Here is a 26,028-nt window from a genome sequence, read left to right on the forward strand (position 1 = left end):
AGCTGATAAAAACATCACAATAATCCACAAGTAATCCACAGCACTCCAGTCCATCAGTTAACATCTGGAGAAGCCAAAAGCTGAAACAAATCCAGCATTAAGACGCTTTTAGCTTCAAACAGTCTCTTCTGGCAAAAACACGTCTATAATCCTCCAGGGAAAAAGTCCATCTCTGTTGTCTCTCACATCAAAATCCACCCACAGATTTGTTTAGAGCTGTTTTGGCTTGTAATTGTGCTCGATTTGTGCAGATTTCTCTCCTGATTCAGACTTTTTCTCAATACAGGACTCATACTTTAGCTGGGAAAAAAAGGTTAAAAGTTGAAAACATCTTAATGATGGATTTTACTTGTGGATTATTGTGATGTTTTTATCAGCTGTTTGGACTCTCATTCTGACGGCACCCGTTCACTGTATAGGATCCATTGCTGAGACACTGATGCAATGCTGCATTTCTCCAAATCTGATGAAGAAACAAACTCATCTACATCTTGGATGGCTTGAGGGTGAGTACATTTTCAATCAATTTCATTTTTGAGTGAACTATTCCTTCAAGCAGACCACTGCCCTACAAAAACATGTCAGTTTAAAATTAAAGTGGGAAAGTGAAATTATTGAGGTCTCACTTTGAAACCGTTTTCTTGCATATTTGGTGGTATCTCGACACTGTCAAAGTGACCGTCGTTGCCACTTTAATTAAAAAAAAAAAAAAAAGATTGAAATGTGACTTTTGTCAATTGATCGAATTTTATTTTACACTGTTTAAGTGTATAGAAAGACTAGAAATGCTCTGTGGATGTTTCTTAAAGTGAGTGGTCAAAAGCTGTCATAGATTGTGTAGACTCAGCTCAATTTCTGAACTGTTTTCTGACTGCATAGTAGGTCATATATTATATATTAGCATGATGGCCGTAGCCTAACGGTTAACTTTCCAGGCTGCTAATATGAATGTTTCAGGTTCAATCTCAAGAAGAAGAGACCCAGAAACTGGACATCACCACTGTGCCCTCAAGCAAAGTGCTTCTTGCTGCTCAACATGCTTCAGTTATCAATCCATTTGGATATTATTTGGATTTTACTAGAACAACAGCCTTTACAATAAACTTTAATGCATATTTAGAGTATGTGAAGATGTTATACATCATGATTAGACTATTATACTGCAGTCATACATGACGATTAGACTTCTGTGCTGTGTTGAAGTGTTACCAAGTGTCACTGTGGTGGTATGTAATTATTCACAAAGGACTAAATGAAACGAACGGAAAGGAATGTACCTCTTGTGAAATAAGACAAAATAAAATTGACTGAAAATTGCCTAATATTATACATCGTATTTTTTAAACAGATTGAATATTTCGGAAGTGAACTCTGGAAGGTGAATATGAATTATTTCATTTTTAATTATGAAAATGTGTGTAAAATGTTTCGAATTGAAATATTCACAGCTTAAATAAACAACTATGTTGAATTTCAGCCCCTAAAAATGCAAGCCATGAAAATACAAGGCATTAAAATGCAAGCACTGTTAATGCAATGCATTATTTTTTCAGTTAGTGCTATTTAACATGCTTTTTTTGTTTCAAAGACATCTGACATTATTTTTCTTCCACACATTAAATTTTGCATGCACTCTTCCTTAGTATTTTTTTTTTTTCAATATAAATATCCAAACATCTTTAATCCTCTAATGCTGCTTGTGTAGTGGTAAAAAAAAAAAAAACTTTTTTTTTTTTTTTCAATGAAATAAACATTTTAGTTTGGTAATGGTTTAATATTTTGTATTTTTAGGGGATGTTATGGTACTAAATTATATTTATGGAATAGTTATGATCCATTTATTACCTGTTAACCACTCTCTGCTGGGCATAGACCTGAAAATGACATTTCCAACTTAAACGGGAATAAATCTTGAATGTTTTGGAGCACAGACTTAAATTTGGTCTCTTTTTAAAGAAGACACTTGGCAGATTATTGCTGAAGTGAAGAGTTAATATTTTCCAAAATATGTTTTACTCTAAAACTGCACCAATCTAAACAAATTGTGTTCCAAATTTGAGGTTGATATCTCAAAAAATAAGCTTTCAGTAAGATTTTGGGTGCAGTACCAAACGTTTCCACTAGATGAAATTTCCAATGCGGTCATTTTTGACCACGAACTGTTCAAATGAGACAAAAAGCCTAACGCCAAAACCTTTACCAAGTTTTGTACCATTCTGATGAAGTAAAAAATGTATAAATACAATTTTCCGATCCAAATGGTATATTTACGAAATTGCAAACCATTCAATTCTTACAGTTTCTTTAATTGGTCTTATAAAGTCTTAATTCAGAAACCCTTTAAATGTCATGTATATTAAACTGGTGTGTGTAAAAGCAATGAGACAGAGGAGACGGTTCTGATTCAAACTGGTGTTTATTTGCAGTACATGTACAATTGGTTTCATAAGATCCCAGCGCATTCTTTGTAGTAGTGCACTTCTCAGCGTCTGTATGCCGTTTAGTGCACACAGAGCTAGCAATTTATAACTAACTGATGGGCTGGCATTGCTAGCAAATATTACATACCAGCACCAAATCTTAACACGTTGGTAATTCATGATATTTTACAGATGCTTTTAAATCAGACTTACCAGGATGATCAAAGTCCAGTGGCTAACAACTTGCAAACATCTGCCACAGATTTTCATTTTTGGTAAGATGGGTTATGTAACATTGACAATATAAGCCAAAGAAAAAAAAAATGACAAAAAAACATGAATTTATCTGACAGTACCAAACATATCTCTACCTCTGGGTACATACAACTAATAAGTCTAGATCTATTGATTACAACTAGCATGACAGCAGTGGGTATTGCACATGAACTGTAAAAAAATGAGTACAAAGTAAAATTAAACAAAAAAGATCAAATTTACATTTCAATTCTTTGACTTCTAGGTGAAGTATACATAATGTACAAAACTATACGTTGCCTACTATTGACAATAGTTCACTTTAGAAATAAATAAATAATGAAATCCGTATTAACATCTATCTTATGGGCAGCTACGTCGCAAAAAAAAAAAAAACGGTAGAAATTTAGAGTGAGGTAGTTCATCAAAGCCTACTTTGATCTGAATTACAACATTTTTGAGAGATGATAAAAGCAAATGAAAGTTAAAATTCATTAACTTCCCTAAAGACAGCAAAGAAAAATTAAGAGCACTTAACACGGATAAAACAAAATGCAACTCAAATGAAAGAATATAGTTATGCAAACTCAAACCTTCGGTTCCTACACCTCCCAGCTATCCCGCAAGTACATTCCATAGCACTGCCTCATGGGAAATGTAGTTCCCACCTACAGCATTCGATGCAATATCTTGCATATTTCCATAAACAAAATAAAGCTGCAAACCATATACACATGCCAAAAATGTTCCAATTTGCTAGTACTTTGATGAAAGACCTTGCTTGAGGAAACGTCCTTTACAGATCATCTTCTCAACATGCCCCGACCTTTCAATCGACATCATATATCCAATGCACTAGAAAAATAGACACTCCAACATGATATGAACAGTATTACTTTGAAAAACCTCACCCAAATTTCTTCACCTCTCTAATCATTCAGGAATGAATGCTGGACTCAGGCACTTTCTCCATTTTGAAAGCAAAATAAAAACCGTAGATATTAACCCAATGATGAATGGCATTTCCAAATTTAGCGATGGATTTAGTTCATTTAGTATGTAGAGTTTACACTAGTATTGTAAACACAATTACATTCCAAAACACATTTTTCTAAACATCAGAATAAATCTGATACTGATGGGCTATTTTTTAGCCTTAGACAGCCATAAAAAGCAGTAGTTCCTTTGGGATCCACTTTGAACCTCCAATCTAATACGTCTCCATTCATTTAGCATGATTGCTCCATCCAAAACAACGCTATTAAAAATCACCCCCCGAGAGCGTTTTTTTTCTCATTGCGTAATGAGTAAGATCGCATTGGTAGACGCAGTTTGATAGTAAATTCATAAGTACTAGAGTACAAGGCCCTGTTTACACCGGGTATTAAGATGCGTTTCCGTCGATCTGATCACAAGCGGACATCGCTAAATACAGGCGTGAAAGGGGTGTTAAATGTTTCGAGATTGCCCACTTTTGAGCACTTCCAGAAGTAGTCGAAAACAGCCACTAAAGACCGCCTGCTCTCCGATGATCATTTCCTATCCGTTAACCGGCAACATTAGAATGTTAAATTAGATTTAAGTTACAATGGATAAGTGTATGTGACCCATTAAAAATATGGGTGTTTTTCTAAATGTTTTTAAATGTTCTAAATGTTTTTCTCTTCAGTGGTTTAGTTTTGCATGCGCATTAAACAACAAAAGAAATCAGAATAAAATGACATATGATAGGAATAAAATAAACAGGCCTACACAAAATGTGTTTCAGTTAAATACTTAACGAATTAACAAAACAAAATGAACAAAAAAAATAAATAAATAAAGTCTGTTTTGTTTCATTTTTACTGCTGTACCACAAGTTTAAGGAAACCGAGACGGCTGAAAGCGCATCCTGTTTGCTTGCTTTATTTTGCAAAGGCACAGTTTTGTTGTTATTGTGAGTGTACATAAATAAAAGTAAACGCTTTACAGCATCAAATGATGTCTTACTCCTATTTTTATGACCAAAAATCACAGAATATTGTCATTTTTTCCGCTGTGATATGGAAAATCTCTGTGATCGTGCCATAGCCTCTCACGCACACAACATATCATTTATAGCACTGCTAGCTGTTTATAGGCCTGTGTTGTTTATAACGAATGCCGTTATAATTTGTTTTATTTTATAATCATACACTACCAGTCAAAAGTTTTTGAACAGTAATATATTTAATGTTTTTTAAAGCATTCTCTCCTGCTCACCAAGCCTGCATTTATTTGATCTAAAATACAGCAAAAGCAGTAATATTGTGAAATATTTTTACTATTTAGAATAACTGCTTTCTATTTGAATATATTGTAAAATATAATTTATTCCTGTGATCAAAGCTGAATTTTCAGCATCATTACTCCAGTCTTCAGTGTCACATGATCTTCAGAAATCATTCTAATATGCTGATTTGCTGCTCAAAAAAAACATTTATTATCATCATCATGTTGAAAACAGCTGAGTATTATTTTTTCAGGTTTCATTGATGAATAGAAAGATCAGAAGAACAGCATTTATCTGAAAGAGAAATATTTTGTATTATAAATGTATTTATCATCGCTTTTGATCAATTTAAAGCATCCTTGCAAAATAAAGGTTAGAAGAAAAAAAAATACTGACTCCAAGCTTTTGAATGGTAAAGCTTTTTATTTCAGATAAATGCTGATCTTTGGATCTTTCTATTCATCAAAGAATCCTGAAATAAATGCACTCAGCTGTTTTAAATATTAATAATAATAATAAATGTTTCTTGAGCAGCATATTAGTATGATTTCTGAAGATCATGTGACACTGAAGACTGGAGTAATGATGCTGAAAATTCAACTTTGATCACAGAAAAAAAATTACATTTGAACATATAATCAAATAGAAAGCAGTTATTTTAAATAGTAAAAATGTTTCACAATATTGCTGCTTTTGCTTTATTTTGGATCAAATAAATGCAGGCTTGGTGAGCAGAAGAGAATTCTTTAAAAAACATTAAAAATCTTACTGTTCAAAAACTTTTGACTGGTAGTGTATATATAATTTTTTTGATAAAATTACTATAATTTTGTAGCTAATTGCATTTTCTGATTTGTATCTTATTCTGTTCTGAATACTGGTAAAAATTAAAGGATTTGCTGGCAACTTATAGGTGACTAATGTTTGTTTGTTTTTCTTCTCCCAGCAAAATTATGATTGATATATGTAGCAGATTTTTTTTTTTTTTTTATCTATGCAGCAAACGTTTTAAATATAGCTTTGGGGAAAAAAAAGGCATTTGGCTCATATGTAAATTGCACAAGCTTATTTCACAATATTAGATTTTAAAAAATCAGAAAAAGCCCTCCCCTCAAAAGAACAGAAGTGGTCAAAAGTGGACAGAAGAGACAGACTAAAACAAAAGGTGTGAATCCCTCGTCTACTCGTGATCCGATCGACCAAAACAGGGCCCTTGAAATCAAAAGCGCTTCGTATGCATGGGCCAAATACCCAATTTCAGTTTCATATCATATAATGAAACGTTCAAACAAGACCTTTACATCAGGCTGTACAGTGTTGAAGTGTAATGAAAGCTGTGGGTTACTGTGTTTCAAGTTGAAATATGTACAGACTAGATTACCTATGGTGACATTTGAAAACCCAAACGTGTTTTTACAGAGAGAATACTATGTGAAGTCAGTCGTGCAATGACATTAGAAAGCGAAAAGAGTAGCTTACAGACCCTAAAAGCACTTTAAAAAGTGTTTCTGTAAGACAACCAAATAAAACGTCCATCTAAAATCGTGGTTACGTACACAGGTCATATTAAAAACCATCTCTGCCGCCGAACACACTGCGATTTTATACACCACTGACTCCAAAACAGCAGTAACAGTGAGGAAACACTCATTCATCCAGGAAATGGATGTGCCGTTTAACGACCCTCCACTAACTAGTGACTCTCAAAAAAAAAAAAAAACATCTCAAAAATATATTCCCCATTCATCTTTACAAGTAAACTCAAATCATTCCACATCCAAATGGCAAGATGCCGTAGCAGTAGCTTCAATCAGATGCAAAAAACGAAAGCAATCAAAGAAATGCTGGTTTGGTATAAGAGCTTTGAAGATGCCCTCAAAAACTCTTACCTCCGTTCTCACACTTTGTCAATTCAAAAGAACGTGCGAGTTTGAGAAAGAAAGGAGGAAGTGTTTCCAGACTGGCGTGACGGGTGGATGCGGATGGAGGAGGAGGAGGAGGATAGTCATCTGCAGCAGCCCAGCGGTCCTGCGGGCGCCTCCTGACTGCTGTCTGTGTCCGAGGTCAGGGTGGGGTCGGTGGACATGGACGAGACGTCGTTTGTGGAGGACGAGGACGTCGAGGGCTCATGGGAGTCATTGCTCACTGCTGCACCTGTGCTATGAGAAACAGAAACCATTTTTATCAGCCAAGTACTGCTGAAATACCGTGAACATATGTGACCCTGGACCACAAAACCAGTCATAAGGGTCAATTTCTCGAAATTGAGATTTATACATCATCTGAAAGTTGATAAGCTGATAAGCTTTCCATTGATGTATCGTTTGTTAGGATAGGACAATATTTGGCTGAGATACAACTATTTGAAAATCTGGAATCTGAGGGTGCAAAAAATTCTAAACATTGAGAAAATCACCTTTAAAGTTGTTCAAATGAAGTTCTTAGCAATGCATATTACTAATCAGAAATTAAGTTCTGATATATTTACGGTAGGAAATTTACAAAATATCTTCATGGAACATGATCTTTACATAATATCCTAATGATTTTTGGCATAAAAGAAAAATTGATAATTTTGACCCATACAATGTATTGTTGGTTGTTGCTACAAATATACCCCAGCGACTTAAGACTGCTTTTGTGCTCCAGGGACACATATGTGGCCTTTCACACTTCAAACTGTAAACCCAGACTCGTTTTAACCAGTAAAAATACTGCAACATCTTTACAGCATCAGTTTTCTTCAGAAGATTGGCTAAGACATTAAGATTTGTTTCCTCTAATTAGATTTATGCTTAAAAGAAACATCAGGTAAGAAAAATAAACACAATTCAAAACATATTCTCTGAAAACAAGTCTTAATAATGTTGCTTTTCAAGTAAATGTATCTTGAATTAAAGATTTGTAGAATTAAAGATTCATAAGTCTTGAATTAAGATGGTTCGACATATTTACTAGAGTAAAAACTGATTGAAAATGGAAAATGTATTCATAAATAATAATTCATAAAAATTTAAATGAATTAACCCTAGGTAGTCAGGTTTTGAGATTTCACCCCATACATTAGTAAACCCTGGATTGATGTTCTTAATCGAATATTCACAGTCAATAAGGTTGATTGGACATTATATGAACTACTTTCTGAGCAAGAATTAATTTGCTTGACATTTAATTGTTTTACCATACAATGAAAAATTCTTCTGACTTTAAAGCTGAATATAAGCGGCCCTTAACCTGCGCTTTAAAAAAAGATTAACCCAGGATTAATGTTGTGTGAAAAGCCTAATGCATAAATCAAGGAGGAAACTAACCTAGCGAGGCCGGCTGTCCTCGGATAACCCCGTTTTTCGTTCGTTCCTCCAAGTCCAGCACTTCCTTATATATCAGCTCTGATCAGGGAACAGATACAGAAGAGCTCAAATTACATCAGGAAACTTTTTTTGCACTGATGCCATGATGTATAATCTTATTTCACTTTGTGTTCATTAAGATCCAAACAAAAAGAGAAAATAATCATGCATACGAAAAAGCTTTCATTTGAAAAGAATGTGATTTAATGGAATGCAAAAATAGGCATTATCAGATTGCAATTTAATAAATCAATGTTATTAAATAAATTAAAAGATGTTCTTCTTTGTTGAATTTCCTTAAAAAAAAAAGTGCTACATATCATTAGCTTGATATAAAAATAATTTGATTCAATGGATTCTAAAAATAGGGATTATGGAATTATTTAATAGATACATTTCATTAAATAATTGAAAATATTTTTATTTTTTTTTATTTCCTGTAAAAATAAATATATTGTTATATATAAAATTAATTCCTTTGATTCAATGAAATTCAAAAATAAGCATTATTAAATTATTTAATAAATAAATGCATGAAATAATTGAAAAATCTTTTTATTTGTTGAATTTCCTGATATTATAAATATATTGTGATAGACACTGTTAGCTTGATATAAAATTCATTTGATTCAATGTATTTGAAAAAAAATAGCAGTTACCAATTTTTTTATCAAATTGATATATATATAAATGTGTGTGTGTGTGTGTGTATATATACCTATATATACACACACATACATACATACATATATTGTGATATATACAGTTAGCTTGATATAAAATTAGTCAATTATTGAAATTAGCTAAATTAGCCAGAGACTAAATATTATGATTTTATGACAATCAATGATTTAAAATAAAAAGCGCACCTTTCCACTCTTCCACTGTGTGTTCTCTCTCATCTAGCTGTTTATCCGTGATCACCGGTGGCGGCTGAAACCGAGCAGATAAATGTCAATCAGATACGTCACAAAGGAAAGAAAACAAGACGTCAGGTGCTCCATCAGTCCTTCTCTCTGGAGAGTTCATGCAGCGCAAGCTCCCATCTGGACTCTGAAGTCAACCAGCACCAATAATGAACACTGAAGCACTCACCGCTTCCACTTCTGACGGGTCGTACCACACGTTGATGTAGGGGTGCTGGAGGGCCTCGTCCACCGAGATTCGTTTAGACGCATCTATTACCAGCATTTTGGATAACAACTCTCGCGCCTGACTCGCTGCAAAATAATTGCATTTAAATCAGGACCTGAATTGAGAGGAAATTCGCCATGGACAATCATGCTGTTCTTGGATTACTGTGACTTGATGAGAGTTTAATGAAGGGAAACAAACAACAGTGTGCGTCTGGAGAAGCCAAATTGAATTGTGAACTGAAGGCGCCTTTAAATAAAGCAACGAGTCATTAGTAAGTCATGGATTACAGTAATTTTACAATGGTTAAAGATCGCATGCATTGGCTTGATAAGCACAGTTTCCTGTGTCGACATATTTCATTTTGAAACAGGAATTTTTCTATATAGGTAATAGTTTAGAGCTGCAAACTATGGAGTAGCAAGAAGATATACTAAACACTGCATACACTTAGGGCTGGGTATTCAAGCAAAACACACTAGCCTAGCATCATTAGCCTAACTCTTGGTAGTTTATGAGTCAGAAGTTTGCATGTATCTGATTATTGCATCTTTGAACATGGCTCATCCAATCAGAACTTTCCATTTCTAATAGCAGGCTACAAAAAAATCTATATTTACAGAGTAACAGAGCACTATAAAACAACAGAAAGCTTTATGGCAGGTCTAAATTTTAAAGACGTATCCCTCACCTTTCAGTTTGTTGTGGTCGGAGTCTGCAGGGAAGAGCACGTCTGGGAAGAGCTTCTCAAAGCTGTATCCAGCATAGCGGGGCCGGTTCTCCACGTAAGTCCTCACGGACTGGTTGAGCTTCAGCATGAACTCCTGAGACGGTGTGCCCAGCTGCTCGATCACCTTGTTCCACTGGTCGATGTCTTCAGATGACATGCTAAGGAAAACTACTGAGTCTCTTACCTGACTGCCAAGTCACATATATAGAATGTTTCACTTTGAGCTTTAATTATTAGCTTTAATTAAGCGGTTTACCTCTTTAATTTTACCTCTCGCTTAATTTAACAATGACTGTAGCATGTAACATTTCCCTGATCTGGCGTGACGCGTCAAGTCTTTTTCAGCATCGTTACTCCACTCACTTTCGCCACTGAAAGTGAAAATGTTATATTAACACAAGAGTGTGTGCGCACGCACGTGTGTGTGTGTGTGTGTGTGTGTGTGTGTGTGTGAAAAATTATCTAAAATTATCTAAATCTTGAAATTTTCAAATAATTTAATTTTTAAAGTGTTATTAATAATTTAAATATAAATATGTGTATATTTTTTACATATATTTCACATTTTTAATTAAATTATTTTTTACATGTTTTGTGTTTTTGAAAGCAGTCTCTTCTGCTCACTGAGGCTGCATTTATTTGATCATAAATACAGTAAAAACAGAAATATTGCGAAATATTATTACAATTTAAAATAACTTTTCTATCTGAATATACTGTCTGTAAACTGTAATTTATTGCTGTGATCAAAGCTGAATTTCCAGTCTTTAGTGTCACATGATCTTCAGAAATCATTCTAATATGCTGATTTGCTGCTCAAGAAAACTGAGGCTGCATTTATTTGATCATAAATACAGCAAAAACAGAAATATTGCGAAATATTATTACAATTTAAAATAACTTTTATATCTGAATATACTGTCTGTAAACTGTAATTTATTGCTGTGATCAAAGCTGAATTTCCAGTCTTTAGTGTCACATGATCCTTCAGAAATCATTCTAATATGCTAATATAATATATATGGCAAATGGACCTTCAAAAAATGGTGGTAGAATAAATTATATAATTCATTCGGGAGAAAATATGCATAATGTCACCTAAAAAAATTAAATATGGAAACCAATATAATATGAAATATATGTATGCATAATTAAACGGTTATGGGTGTTGTGTAATAAATAATCTTATTTATTTTTATTAATTTTTTTATCTACTTTGCATATATCTGTAAAATGAAAAGAAATACATTAAAAAATGCTGCTTAGAGCTGCACACACGTGTAAAAAGTTATGTGGAGTGGGATTTTTACTATAGTCAGGGTTAACCAAGTGTCTTGACACTTTCATGTGTAAGGAAGCACATGAACATTTTACCTTCTATTAAAATATTACCTTTTTATTAACCTTCTTTTTTATCAGGTCTCGCACATCAATGACAAAACACATATCAAGGGTAAAATAACTGGAAAAAAAAAAAAAAACAACCCCAAGCAAACAAACACACACTCAGAATGGGACAGTAAAGACAACCAGGTAAGGATACGGTCTGTGCCAGGAAACAACACACTACCTCTGACCATTTCAGCCATGATGCAGCCAACAGACCAGACATCAACTGAAAAATGAAATGACAACAAAATTAAAGTGCCAAAAATCTTACAAACGAAAAACAATAAAACAGAAATACAAGCACACACACATATATAAGGAACAGGGAGCATTGATGTGGATGCAACAGAGGTGACAGGTGCATGCAAACATCTCAGTGTGCGTCAGGCAGAATCACAGCCCGATAATCCATAACCCTAGAGGCCCTACTCTTCACAAAACAGCACAAAATCCAAGCAAACAACTAGAGGCCGAACAAGGATACAGTCCCTCCCTGGAAAAAGGATTTTGTGCCGCACCATCCCTGCCATAATGCAGCCAACAGCCCAAATATCCACTAAACCAGTGTAGCATAGAGGAAAAAAAGAAGAAATAAGCAAAGCATAAAGGGCAGCGCGACAGCTTGAGATTTTTCCATGCCAATTTTTCCTCAGCGCTAACATCCAGGACTAAACGTCAGCATTTTTGGCCTTCAAATTGATTTTTGCACTGCAGCGAACCACTTTCACTTCCCAAGTAAGACTCGGTGAGTAATGCTTTTCCTATCTAGATGCTCAGTGCTACAGGCAAACCCATCCAGTGTGCTTGTGCATGCAGAAACCACTCCAAACTAGTTCAACTGGATGAAAGAATCCCTCAAGGGGCTTTAACGTTAAAACAGCACAGCCATTTGGTGAGATCGCAGTTGTTTTCAGCAGAATGGTGTGGATGTGCTCATGTGGGACCCTTTACGTGGGCATGCTGCAAAGCAGTGGCATCAGGTTAGCACTCACCATTGGCTTGGTAACCCATGCCAAGAATGACCTCGGGAGCACGGTAGTAGCGCGTCACCACGTAAGGAGTCAGGAGGAGGCCGGTGGCGGCTGTCCGGGCCAGGCCAAAGTCGAGGATCTTCAGCGTACAGTCTGATTTCACTACTATGTTACTGGGTTTTAGATCCTGACAAGAGAAGAGGTCAGGGGTCAGAAGGGACGTCACATTCTCACAGGTGGGAATCTGCACTGTACGGTTTGAAAACTAGGGCCTTGCATTTTTTTTTTTCTCCCAAAATTCCGTTGTTGTTGTTTTTTTGCTCTATAAGAGTTACATTTAAATAATTAAACTTATGCAATTTTACAACAGTTTTGTAAAAATGTAACAAAAATTAAATTTTTAGTGCCCTATGAACTTCAAATTCCATTTTATTTTTCCCTAATTCTGTTTCAATACTTCTGGACTCTGTTTTAATGGTTTAATTTCATTTTAAATACTCAAAAAGCAAGTCTAATCAATTGAAACTTTAACAATTTAATAGTTGTTTTTTTAATTCGTACAATAATAGGACCCTCTGAAATATTGTATTTTTGAGAAATTCTGTGTTGTCTATACTATTTTTTTCTAATAATGCAAATTTATACTAATAACTGTGGTAATCAAGAGAAAGCAGAAAACAAAAAAATATATTTTAAAATGCAATTAAATGAAAATGTAACTATTCCTTTTATTTTTTGGCAAACAAAGTGCTTCACAACAAATGTTTACTCTTAAAATTAAAACATGGAAGAAAATTGTGTAAAATAACTTTTTAAAAAATATCAGAACCCTTAGAAACATGGGTTCTGTTCTAAAGAGCTTGTGAGCTGCACATGAAAGCTGTTGTAAATAATTGGCAGCAAAATTATGCTGTCTTAATAAAATATCTTATTTTGGCCAAATTTTAATCACAACAGAGCAGAGGGAAATGTTCATTATAAAAGTATTTCAAGATAAATATATAAAGTGCTTAAAATATAGATACAAAATAGTTCCATTTAATTTAAAAGTAATTGTTTATTATTATTTGCTTTCTATGTAATTTTGTGTTTATTAAGGCAGGAGTTTACAGTGTTTTTGGAACCCAAAGGGTCTGCAAAATATTTGAGGGAAAAAAAAAATACAAAATATATATTTTAGGGCTGTCAAAATTCTGAAAAACAATGAATTGTATGTTTTTGTTTTAATATTCCATATATATTTCACAGATTTAAACAAATATTTCTGGTCAGAAATCATGTGATTAACTGCATTATTTTTATTCTATTGAGTATGAATGGGTTTATAAAATATAGACTCTTGTAAGTGATCATCCTATTTGGGGGTCCTTAGCATCAAAACGCTTGAAAACTCCTGTACAAGAATATCAAGTCATTAGTTTAACAACATGTTAAAACTCAAACTCTATTGACAACCACTGAGCATTAGTTTTTCTTGTGCTTTTACAGAGGGAGAGCTTTTTATATTTTATGTATATTTTATATATGTATAAAGTAGACAGCAAACCAGTTCATTAGGCTTTGAAATATAGCAATACAGTGTCTGTACTTCTTGTTGCTACCTGATGAAGCTGAAGGACTGGACTGTTTGTGTGTGTGTGTGTGTGTGTTTGTGATATTGCAGTTGTTAGGTGTGGATGGCACTGTTCTTAAGGAGGCTCTAACACATAAAAAGATCATTGCCAAAGGAGAAGAGGTATGTTTCCAATTATTTAGAGTGAAATGTTAATTATTGCTATTGCTAACAGACAAATATCAGTATTAATTGCTCATACTTGGAGTTAGGGATTTTTCAAAACTTGTTTGTTGAGGGGAAGTCTGCTATTACTATTGATCATATTCATGATTTTTGGCAGTTGATAAAAAGGGTGAAAAAATCCCATAGCTTAGGTTAGCATCCATCAGCTCCATCACCAGATACCTGCAGACAGGAGACGCAGGAACACAAATGAACAAGCATGTATGCAAGCATGCACACACAGATTTGTGAGTTATGCAGGACTTTTAAGATGCATTTCAGTGGCATATACTGTACATGATGTACATCATCAGTAGATCTCGTTATTTAACCCATTTGAGTTATTCCTAGGCCAAATTTATATTTTGTATAACAGATTTGACAAGCCAAAGGACATTTCACTTCCATTAATACAATTTTTAAATCACAGCAGAATGAACTTACACATCCTGGAATTCTTCAAGTGTCTTCTGAGGCGTGAACACGTTTAGTAAGCCAATTATCTGTGAAATGAAAGCATAATGCATAAAAGCTGTGCCCTGATGTGTGGTTCACAAGCTGATCTATGATCAAATTCTTACAACCTAAAATATTACAAAATTACAAACTACAAAATTATCTACAAAAGTGCATATATATACACTTCAGATCAAAAGTTTGGAGTCAGTACATTTGTTAAGAAATGTATACTTTTATTCAGCAAGGAGGCATTAAATTGATCAAAAGTGACTGTAAAGACATTTATAACGTATCACGGTTTCCACCAAAATATGAAGCAGCACAACTGTTTTCAACATTGATAATCATAAATGTTTCTTGAGCAGCAAATCAGCATATTAGAATGATTTCTGAAGATCATGTGACGCTGAAGACTGGAGTAACGATGCTTGCTTTGGTATGTTCTCCTACGCACCTATCTATTAATTGTTAATTGACAATATATTCAAACAAAAACAAAAAAAACTGTTGTTTTGAATTGTAATATTTCACAATATTACTATGTTTTTAATCAAATAAAAGCAGCCTTGGTGAGCAGAAGAGACTTTATCAGCTTTACAAACGTTTTTATACACACACACCCACATAAACACACAGACAGAGACAGAGCAAAACATGTCTTACATTTTTGTGGTTGACACATTTCATCAGGACCAGTTCTCTGTAGGCCCGTTTGGCGTGGGTTTGGTTCTTGTTAATTGACAATATATTCAAACAAAAACAAAAAAAAATGTTGTTTTGAATTGTAATAATATTTCACAATATTACTATGTTTTTAATCAAATAAAAGCAGCCTTGGTGAGCAGAAGAGACTTTATCAGCTTTACAAACGTTTTTATACACACACACCCACATAAACACACAGACAGAGACAGAGCAAAACATGTCTTACATTTTTGTGGTTGACACATTTCATCAGGACCAGTTCTCTGTAGGCCCGTTTGGCGTGGGTTTGGTTCTGAAAGGGTCGGCTAAGTTTCTTAATTGCAACATTTCGTTCAAGGACATGGTCGTACGCGGAGCTAAAAAGACAAAGAGAAAGCCAAACACGAGCTTTCATTCACCACACTTACTACCGTGAGCCGTCTTAATGACAATCAGTTTCTGTCATATTTTACAGGCTGATAATAAATCCATTCAACTTACCAGACAATGCCTTGTGCTCCAGATCCGATTGGTCTTAAATTCTGATAGCGCTTCAAAACGGTGAACGTGGAATCTCCTACATCTATGCTGTAGTATTCCTTCTCACGCTTATTCCTGTTCATGGTGAAAACCGTTCTGACTGTGTCTTGGGCATTCAAGAAGAACTTCCCCTTCAAAAATCTGAAAAGACAAAAAAGAAAGAAATGCATGAGTACATCTTAACCTTAATTTGTTTTGGTTATGCCGTTGAAAAGAAAGAACAAATAATGTGGTTTGCCAATAAAACACACTTTCAAAAGAACTTGGCCTTCAAAGTTAGGTAAAATGCATAAATGCAAATGTATGAATCCTAGACTAAAATAATGCAACAGAGCATTGCAACTAGGAATGATATATTGCATATTCATCTTATATTTGTAAATTTTGGTGTCTATATATATATAAAAGAGCTACAGTTTGCCTATTGCAATGATTGTAATGCAATTTTTATTTGGCCATTAAGTTTTCCAAAGTCTAACTGTGCCATTCGACTAGTTTAATGATCTTTCACGACTAGGGCTGGGCGATAAAACAATAACAATAATTATTGTGATATACAGCACTGACAAACAGGAGAAACACTGTGCACAACGATACAGTCAGAAGGCTTTTCAGTCTACAAATCGCCATCATTTACCATGATTTTACTGTAGTAACACTAACTGAACCATGGTATTGTGTCAGAAATGTGGGATATATTTATATTGAATTTTATTATATCATTAATGTAGACATGTATTAAAGGAGTAATGGAATATTTTTTTTGTGATTAAGCTATAGCGCTTGTGCAGTTATACTAACTGTATTTTTCATACAAATACCTAGAAACCATATAAGTTAAATTTTTACCATGATATTGAGGTGCAATACTGTGGTTATTATTTTCTAAATGTATGCTACTATGGAAGACCAATGGTTCATTTTAATAAAACTCAAACAGTCAGAATAACTACATTTCACCATATAAAAATTAGGTTGTTACTATTTTTACAGATGTTACTGTTATTGATAATGAACATACATTTACATATAATATAATATTACATATTTAATATTGCAGCCAGCACTGCAAACTGCACTGAAGATACACGTCATCAAAGTCAGGAACACAAACCAGTTTCATAATCTGAAACAATGCCACTCATTAGAACATGCAGAAACTAAGAAATAATTTTTTTATTAAGATATTTCTTTTATTAAGGAAAAATGACTGGAAAAGTGTAAAGAATTCAAAAAGTGTGTGAAGTGTGTGTCATATTCTGACCATAAAGAGTAACTACAATTTAATGCTCTGGTTTCTACAACTTTCACTTAGGAGCAGAAATCTGCCTTTAAAACTTGGAAGAAATAAAATTATCGTGATAATTATCCACGACTCATGATGAGTTTATAAAACTAAAGCATTTTAACTGGGTTTCTCATTTAAATTTCAGTAGCTAAAACGGTTTCAATAAACGGATTAAAAACAACATCATACAAAAATATCAGAATCAGAAAGAGCTTTATTGCCAGGTATGTTTACATATACGAGGAATTTGTTTTGGAAACAGAAGCTTCCACAGCACAAACAGATTACAGTGACAAGACACAGACAATAAAAAGAATAAAAATAGGATAAGTAAATAGGAAATAATATATTTTTAAAAAATTTAAAAATATACAATGTAAATATATAAAATAGATTGTATTTGTGTGTACAAATGCAAGGAAATGTAAAAAGAGGTATGCATGTTAAATAAATAAATGTATAAGTAGTGTTGTGTATTACACGTTTATTGCCAAGTTAACTGTTCATGAGATGGATTTCTTGAGGGAAGAAACTGTTCTTATGTGACTGCAGAGTAGGACTGTATCAGCAGCTCCTGTGGCAGCTTGAACTTCCTCAGTAGGCCTGCCTACTGTACTGCCAGTACTGTACTACTCAGTAGTACTGCCTCAGTACAGCCTCTGCTGGGCCTTCTTGACAATGTGAGTGTCCCACTTCAGCTCCTGAGAGATGCTGGTGCCCAGAACCTGAATTAATCTACTGCACTATCTAATCTAATGCCACAGTGCTGTTCATGATGGAGAGTGTGGGGAGTGCAGGGGGGTTTCTCCTGAAGTCCACGATCATCTCCCACTGTTTTCAGCGTGTTCAGGACGTTATAACTGCATCAGACAGCCAGCTCTTTAAACTCCTGTCTTTAAGCAGAATTGTCTCCGTACTGGAAGAGGCCGATAAGTGTGGTGTCGTCTGCGAACTTCAGGAACTTGACAGATCCATATCCGTAAATCTTGCCTTTTATTGCTACATATTCGTCTTTGTACATATTAATTAAACCAATTTTAGTTCAGTGAAAAACATGCTTTATTTTTTAACTAGATAAGAGAAATTCAGAACAAATGCATAGCTATCAAGCTAAACATTGTGCAAAATATCAATCTATTTTCTTCATGAGCTACCATGAAAGTTTATGCACTTTGGAAAGCGGGTGATGAATCTGAGCTAAGAAGCAGCAGCAAAGCCTCATCTTAATGCAGCATCAGCGTTATAGTGACTTGAAGCAGAAATACATATTTAAACAGGTACACTGCTCAGGGAACTGTGAAAAAATGACCCAGGCTGATACATTTGTGTTGTGTTTATTCATTTATAATCCATTTATTCATATAAGCATCCATAATCATTAGTCATTTATAGAATTTATTATTTGATTATTTTATCATGCTTCAATATTTATATTTCTTATTATTTTCCTTGCTTATGCATTTTCATTATTGTTCAATCTCATGATTGTGGGGTTTCATAAACTGTTTTGTCTTTATGAATAAGAGATAAGACGGAATGTTTATGGAAATCCAAGGTTTATGGGATGTTGTAGGAATCAGTTGATATAGCATTACTTGTTCAATTTGTGTTCGTCAGATGAAGTCTGAGCATTGACACATACGCAACTAAGATTGTACAATAAACTCTGCTCTTTTTTTCCCATCATCACTTTGTCTCCTGCTTCTGCTCTTCTCTGGTTTTACTCAGTCAACTTCTTGGCTGATTGAAGACAGTAAAACCCTTGTTTTAGGTATTTGTGGGTACCAGACAAGACTTGCTGTTAACAGGTTTTGGGTATCGGCAGCTCTGCTAACAAGTTGTTCTGTTATTAGACAAAATGGATATTTTCTGACAGGATCTGGCGTCAGGGGCTGGATCTTAATTATCTGGCGTGGAGTCTCGATCTAACATGTTCATGTTGTGCGTTCATGTGATTGTTTTCACGCAAGGCATATCAACAGTACAGTGTCTTTGACAAATTTTTTGCGGAGTCAAAAGTGCAAGAACTCTGGTTTATTTTAACCTAAAACCATTATTGCATTCAGTATGACTGTAAATCTGTAGAAGACAATTCAATTCACAATTGTAAATTATTAAATTACATCAGATTTATATGATATAGATATGTTCATTCATTCATAATTTATTTTGGCAGATTTGTTTTTTTTTTAAGCCCAGATTAAATGTTAACTAGTGTTTAAGATAACCAGACTAAATGTTAACTAGTCTAAATGTTAACTAGTGTTTAAGATAACCAGACTAAATGTTAACTAGTGTTTAAGGTAACCAGACTAAATGTTAACTAGTGCTTAAGATAACCAGACTAAATGTTAACTAGTGCTTAAGATAACCAGACTAAATGTTAACTAGTGCTTAAGATAACCAGACTAAATGTTAACTAGTGCTTAAGATAACCAGACTAAATGTTAACTAGTGCTTAAGATAACCAGACTAAATGTTAACTAGTGCTTAAGATAACCAGACTAAATGTTAACTAGTGCTTAAGATAACCAGACTAAATGTTAACTAGTGCTTAAGATAACCAGACTAAATGTTAACTAGTGTTTAAGATAACCAGACTACATGTTAACTAGTGTTTAAGATAACCAGACTACATGTTTAAGATAACCAGACTAAATGTTAACTAGTGTTTAAGATTACCAGACTAAATGTTTAAGATAACCAGACTACATGTTAACTAGTGTTTAAGATAACCAGACTACATGTTAACTAGTGTTTAAGATAACCAGACTACATGTTTAAGATAACCAGACTATAAATGTTAACTTCTACCACTCAGTCCGTGTCCTCCACTATTTTTCAGGTGCACTTTGTCCACAGAAATATTTTATTGACTACTGGTCAATTTATCGATTATTAATTAATCAATAATCAAATCTGTTGTCGATTATTTTTATTATCGATTATTTCAGCACACTGTTTAATGGTCCATACTTGAGGGATCAGGACTTTGCAATTAATTACATTTTAATTCAAACTTCAGATATTGCATTCTTTAACATCAATGTGAATGGAAAGTGTCAATCATCTCCTAAAATAATGTGGAGAACCGCACCCGAATGCCCTGAATTCAACATCTCACAGCACCATCCACAACCAAAGACCTCAATTTCTCTGATCGGACTCCTCAAACCTCCATCACACTTAATCCAAATCAAATCCAACCGGTCTATGCAGTGAAAGACTATCTGCACGATCAGAGCACAGGGAGTTATGCATGGACACACACGGCTCTCAAAACTCAAGGAGCTTCCCTACACAGACAGCATGTTTGAGCATCACACACAATGCTGTCTGTCAAGGTGGGAAGCTCTCTAAGATTTGAGACACAGCCAATGTTAGACGTGGATCTCAACCTTACACATCAGGTCACCTGCAGAATGACTAAAGAGTAGATTTACATACCATAAACACCGTGGTACTCTTTAAAATACCATGTATATATCATAGTATATCAATCAGCATGTGGTAAACATACAGTACCATGGTATATATCAGAGTACCACAGTACTAATACACCATTAATGTACCACGGTACCAGTATCAGCCCATGTGCCATATAGACATGTACAATACTGTAAAACACAATGATGTCCACTAAGCCAAAGAACACACCAAGATGTTTATTCAACCAAATTTAAACCAGCGAGTGTTTACTGAGGTGTATTACAGCAACAAACCAGCGTTACCCTCCCCCACAACCCACCTTAAAACATCAGCGGGTAAACTGCCGTTTACTCACCCTCTTAGAAGACACAGAGCCAGTTCAAGAGCAGGTTTCGAAAAGCTCTGGCGTCTTCACACTGAGCTCAGCAGTATGTTGTATTCGTCTTGTTCTCCACTTGAAGACACAAGCTCTGCGCTCACTGTGTGCTTCCGTCCATTGGCAGGCCTTGAGCTGCGGAGTGCGGACACTTGCGTACTACGTCACTGAGTCTCTGCGTGGACGTGACGTGCACAGTTTCTGCGTTTTGCCCGACGTCATCGGAGTCTCGGAGTTGAGAAGAATCGCTATAGTTAGGCTTTCTTTTACTATTACATCACAGAAACAATTTTGTTCACCAACAGAACGGAATGACACAGTATATCAAGATTTTAACTTCAGAAACCAACAAGACTCCACGAGTGAATGGGGTATTTTAATTACATTACTTACAATTAAGACAATTGTTTTGTATTACGAATTATCTGAAATAAGTTTGCAAACGAGACTATCTAATTAAATATGGGCTCATTTAAATACATTTTAGGGTTAAAGGTTTTTACAGAGGGAAATGTGGATATCTGTTTTCTCTTTTTTTATCATTCCATTACTCAGAAAACACTGTCAGCCAGGAAAAAATCACCAATTTGCATATATATGTGTGTGTGTGTGCAGTGGTGGACGAAGTACACAAATCAAGTACTTGAGTAAAAGTACAGATACGTATAATAAAATATTACTCCAGTAAAAGTAAAAGTACTCCTTTTTCAATTTTACTCGAGTGAAAGTACAAAAGTACTCGATTTTTTATGTACTTAAGTAAAAAAGTACTGATAGATAGATTTATTTAGCAATTTTATATAGGCTACTTAATTTAATTTTATATTAGCACATACATTTTATAATCCTACTGCTCAAAATACCTGGGATTTTCCCAAAACAACCACTATATGGAGTCAAGATATAGTTTTGTTGTTTCGTATGGACTACGTTGACGAGAGTGATGTAGTAATGTTCACTGTGAAGCTTACACTAAGATGTACCTGAGAGAAAACAGATTTGACCATCTGATTTTCACCAGTAATTGGTAAAAATGACAATTATACTTATTTTGGGTGTATGCTTTTTAATATCTCAAACTCTTGCATCCAAATACTTATTGTTATGCTTTTAAAATTGTGCATTTAATCAACAACTCATGTTTCGTATGATGATGCCATATGACGATGCATTAACTTTTCTGTGTTTCTGCTATATCACCTTTTGACAAAAGGTCAAGGGCAAAAGGGTTACAAAAGAGCAACATTATTATTTCTTTAGTGAGTAAGTGCTGATTACAATAATTTAGTAATTCATTTGACAAAATGAAAACATACGAGGGATCTTTTTGAAACTTTTTAACTAGACATAACATTTCCAGAATGCCTCATAAGACTATACTGTACTGGACAGTATATTCTCACATCTATTGGGTCAGATTAGTGGAGGCCTGGTGGGGAGTTTGGACACACTGATTGGTCGCCCACTGACCTGTCAAACCTTTGCTCTAATCCAATTGAGTTCTTATGGCTGGACTCTAAGAATAGGACTAATTAAGCCAAAACACAGCAGCAACAGCATTTCAATGGAGGATATTCCCAGAAAATAACGGTGTAGCCGGTGATATTGATAATTATACAAGTAGTGTATTTGTCAGTATATAAGAGCGAGGCACAGAGCAAGATGCTTGAGAGGATTTATGCTGAGCTGAAGATATCCGGAGGACAACTCTGCATATATCGAATGTAGAAAGGTAAACGTGCTTTACAACTTATCCTTGAACTTTACATAGTCAATGTCTTAAAACACAGAGATGTGGGAAGCATTATTCTTCAATATATAAGACCTTTAGAATGGCATGGCCATTAGTCGCATTTTAGTAAAAAAATAAATAAATGTATTTTCCCTTAGCAAACATTTTTAAACCTACTGTACATAGATCCAGTTATTCCATTAATGACAGGCGCAGTAATGAAGTTTACAGTGTTTTGCCTATTCATACATGGTGTTTATAATATCCTCTGCATTAAAAATAGTATTACATATGACTCTTTTCAACATATAAGGGTTTTTTGTAATAGAAAGACCAGTGACTCATGGATAGTGACAGTCATGAGGGGCAAAAATCATGATAATCCACTATAATAATCCACTATAGAGTTAACAGGGATATTTTGCTGCATAAATGCAAATATAAATATATTCAAATCACTATATACGTATATTGAATTTATGTAGTAGAATAAAATGCTTTAAAGTAATCTTGAAAATATTTCGACAGAACCTTTGCAAGCCAGGTTGAGGGTTAATTACTCCAGCACAAGATGAACCGATCAACCTTTCTTTGAGACTGTGTGCAACTGGAAAAACCTACTGCCCCATTCATTCTTGTGGAGGAAATTGTAACATATAAAACAGCATTCCAGTTCAATGAAAGCTTCCTCTTAATTTTGCTCTTTTATGGTGTTTTAACTTCAGAATCCACCAGGCTTGAATGCAAGTGTGTGAAAACGAGACTGACATGAAGCACAGAAAATGTTTAGTGTTTAGTTCTGTTAGTTAGGCTCTTACGTGCTATGCAAGGTAGTTCCCCCATTTAACTGGTAATTAAAGAGGTAATTAATTAAAGAGGTGTGCTGGAGACTGTACTTTAGCTAATTATAGCTTGCCAATCTACGCAAATGCATTAATTTACTCACCTTCATGTCGTTCCAAACATGTAACAATTTTGTGAGACACAAAAGAAGAAACTTAGAAAAAAACGTCTCTCTTTTTTTTTTGTCCATACATGGAGTTCAGTGTTGTTTTAGACCCCATTGACTGTTTGACAATTCTTTAAAATATCTTCTTTTGTGTCAGCTACTCAAATAAGTCGAGACTTTAGAAAACCTAAACCATGGATTTCTGCATAAAATGGTCATAAAATTGGATCTGATCTTCAACTAAGCCACAACAATTTAAATATAGTCTGCTTAAACAAGTAAAACACAATAATATGTGAACAAACAGTGTAATGTTTACAGTGCGGGGAGGAAAAAAAATTGTGAATCCCTAGGCTAATGACGTCTCAAAAAGTTAAAAGAATAGTTCACTCAAAAAATCTAAATTTGCTAAAATTGTGCTCAACCTCAGGCCATGTAAGATGTTGATAAGTTTGTTTCTTAATTAGGTTTGGAGAAATGTAGCACTGCATCAGTGTCTCAGCAATGGCTCCTCTGCAGTGAATGGGTGCCGTCAGAATGAGAGTCCAAACAGCTGATAAAAACATCACAATAATCCACAAGTAATCTACACCACTCCAGTCCATCAGTTTACGTCTTGTGAAGTGAAAAGCTGAAACAAATCCATCATTAAGACATTTTTTACTTCAAAATGTTGCTTCCGGCAAATATACGAGTCCACAACAATATTGCTTTCTTCAGTGAAAAAGTTGTTTTGTCTGAATCAGGAGAGAAATCTGCACCGATCAAGCACCGTTTACAAGCCAAAACAGTCCAAAACAGCTCTAAACAAATATGAGGGTGCATGGATTTTGATGTGATTTGAAACAACAGGAGATGGACTTTTTCACTGTTATTATGGATTATGGATTTAAACACCTTTATAACGGATTGCTTTCTTACAAACACGCAGCTTTTGGCTTCAGAAGATGTTAACTGATGGACTGGAGTGGTGTGGATTACTTGTGGATTATTGTGATGTTTTTATCAGCTGTTTGGACTCTCATTCTGACGGCACCCATTCACTGCAGAGCATCCATTGCTGAGACACTGATGCAATGCTGCATTTCTCCAAATCTGATGAAGAAATAAACTCATCTACATCTTGGATGGCCAAAGTACATTTTCAGCAAAATCTTATTTTTCGGTGAAGCTATGAAGTCCAAAGGTTCACATAATTTGTCATGCAACTGTGTGATGTGCGTGTCTTGTGGCTGATAGAATGAGCACATTTGTGACGCTGGCGGAGGTGCTGGAGTCACGGGGAGCTCCTCTGGAGGAGGACGAGGTCTGGGCTCTCCTCCTCGGTGCTGCAGAAACCTTGATCTCCATCTCCAGTAAAGGTAGAGAGATCTTTCAACTCTTTTCATGCACTTATCCTTGATTGCCAACATAATCTGTCACCATTTCATCTCCCTCCCTTCATCCAGATCCTGGTAACATGTGCTGCGTCATCAGTCCCGGCTCCATGCTCCTTTCTGCAGTCGGCAGTATTGCCTTCAAAAGCTGCGGCCGATCTGAGGACATGGGCTCATTCGCTTCCCCGGAAATGTCACAGAGCAACCCTTCCTTCAGAAGACAGGCCACGGAGAAGGTAAGCTGACCTCCAATTATTGTAGACAGTTTTCAGCCTGACCTTCCCGCTGAAGGTTGAGAGAAGCAGTGGTGAGTGTTTTAAAAAGATGAGCTTTCCAAGCGTGGTTTATGGCAAATCAAGACAAAATGTAGCATTTATTTGCTCTGATTTTAGATGGTGGTTTACTCACTAGGCATGACTCTCTACTGGACAGTAGATTATCATCTTCCACAAAATCAGGTGAGTTCCTCTTCAATTAATTGTATGTTTTCTTTACAAAAAAAAAACATCTTCACGGTCAAAAATGATTGCAATACAAAAATATGAAAATATAGAGCAATTTTTTTGGGGTACAATCTCCAAATCAGCCAGAATTAGGTATTTGATAATGTCTAAATATAAAAATAACTACGAAAATAAATTATTTGATCATTGGATTGCAAATATAAATTGAAAATATTTTTTCTCCCAATATTTGTATTATGTTTTGTAGACATAAATGCTGCATAATTTAGAGGTGAACAGTGTTATTTTATTATCACTGAGATACTGTTACAGTTTTATTAATATTTTGAAACAGTGTTTATATTTTCCATTTTTGTCTCCATTTTCCATTAATTTTACTTTTAGTCATTTTTCTTGTATTTTAGTCATTTTATGTTTTTATGTATTAAAAAAAAATATATATATATATATATAT

General features: G+C 34.7%; 2 protein-coding genes across 2 annotated transcripts in view; one reads left to right on the forward strand and one right to left on the reverse strand.

Annotated features, from left to right (window-relative positions):
- Window positions 1-5,716: 5,716 nt before the first annotated feature.
- On the reverse strand, window positions 5,717-21,217 carry LOC107693656 (mitogen-activated protein kinase 8B-like). The gene is made up of 12 exons (XM_016493113.1): window positions 21,033-21,217; window positions 15,922-16,101; window positions 15,668-15,797; window positions 14,722-14,780; window positions 14,426-14,460; window positions 12,522-12,749; window positions 11,684-11,755; window positions 10,102-10,284; window positions 9,372-9,496; window positions 9,146-9,209; window positions 8,238-8,315; window positions 5,717-7,080 (listed from the first exon to the last, which is right to left on the reverse strand). The coding sequence occupies exons 2-12, from the start codon at window positions 16,041-16,043 to the stop codon at window positions 6,932-6,934; spliced, it is 1,245 nt and encodes a 414-aa protein (XP_016348599.1). The 5' UTR covers window positions 16,044-16,101; window positions 21,033-21,217; the 3' UTR covers window positions 5,717-6,931.
- Window positions 21,218-22,581: 1,364 nt separating this feature from the next.
- The window catches only part of LOC107693657 (tyrosine-protein phosphatase non-receptor type 13), a 24,115-nt gene continuing 20,668 nt past the window's right edge, over window positions 22,582-26,028 (forward strand). Inside the window, 4 exon segments of the mRNA XM_074187034.1 lie at window positions 22,582-22,785; window positions 24,974-25,095; window positions 25,183-25,346; window positions 25,503-25,568. Of these exon segments, the coding sequence (XP_074043135.1) occupies window positions 24,975-25,095; window positions 25,183-25,346; window positions 25,503-25,568 (351 nt within the window). The 5' untranslated portion in view covers window positions 22,582-22,785; window position 24,974.

Source organism: Sinocyclocheilus anshuiensis, unplaced genomic scaffold, assembly GCF_001515605.1.
Source record: "Sinocyclocheilus anshuiensis isolate Anshui unplaced genomic scaffold, SAMN03320099.WGS_v1.1 scaffold546, whole genome shotgun sequence".
Taxonomy (NCBI): domain Eukaryota; kingdom Metazoa; phylum Chordata; class Actinopteri; order Cypriniformes; family Cyprinidae; genus Sinocyclocheilus; species Sinocyclocheilus anshuiensis.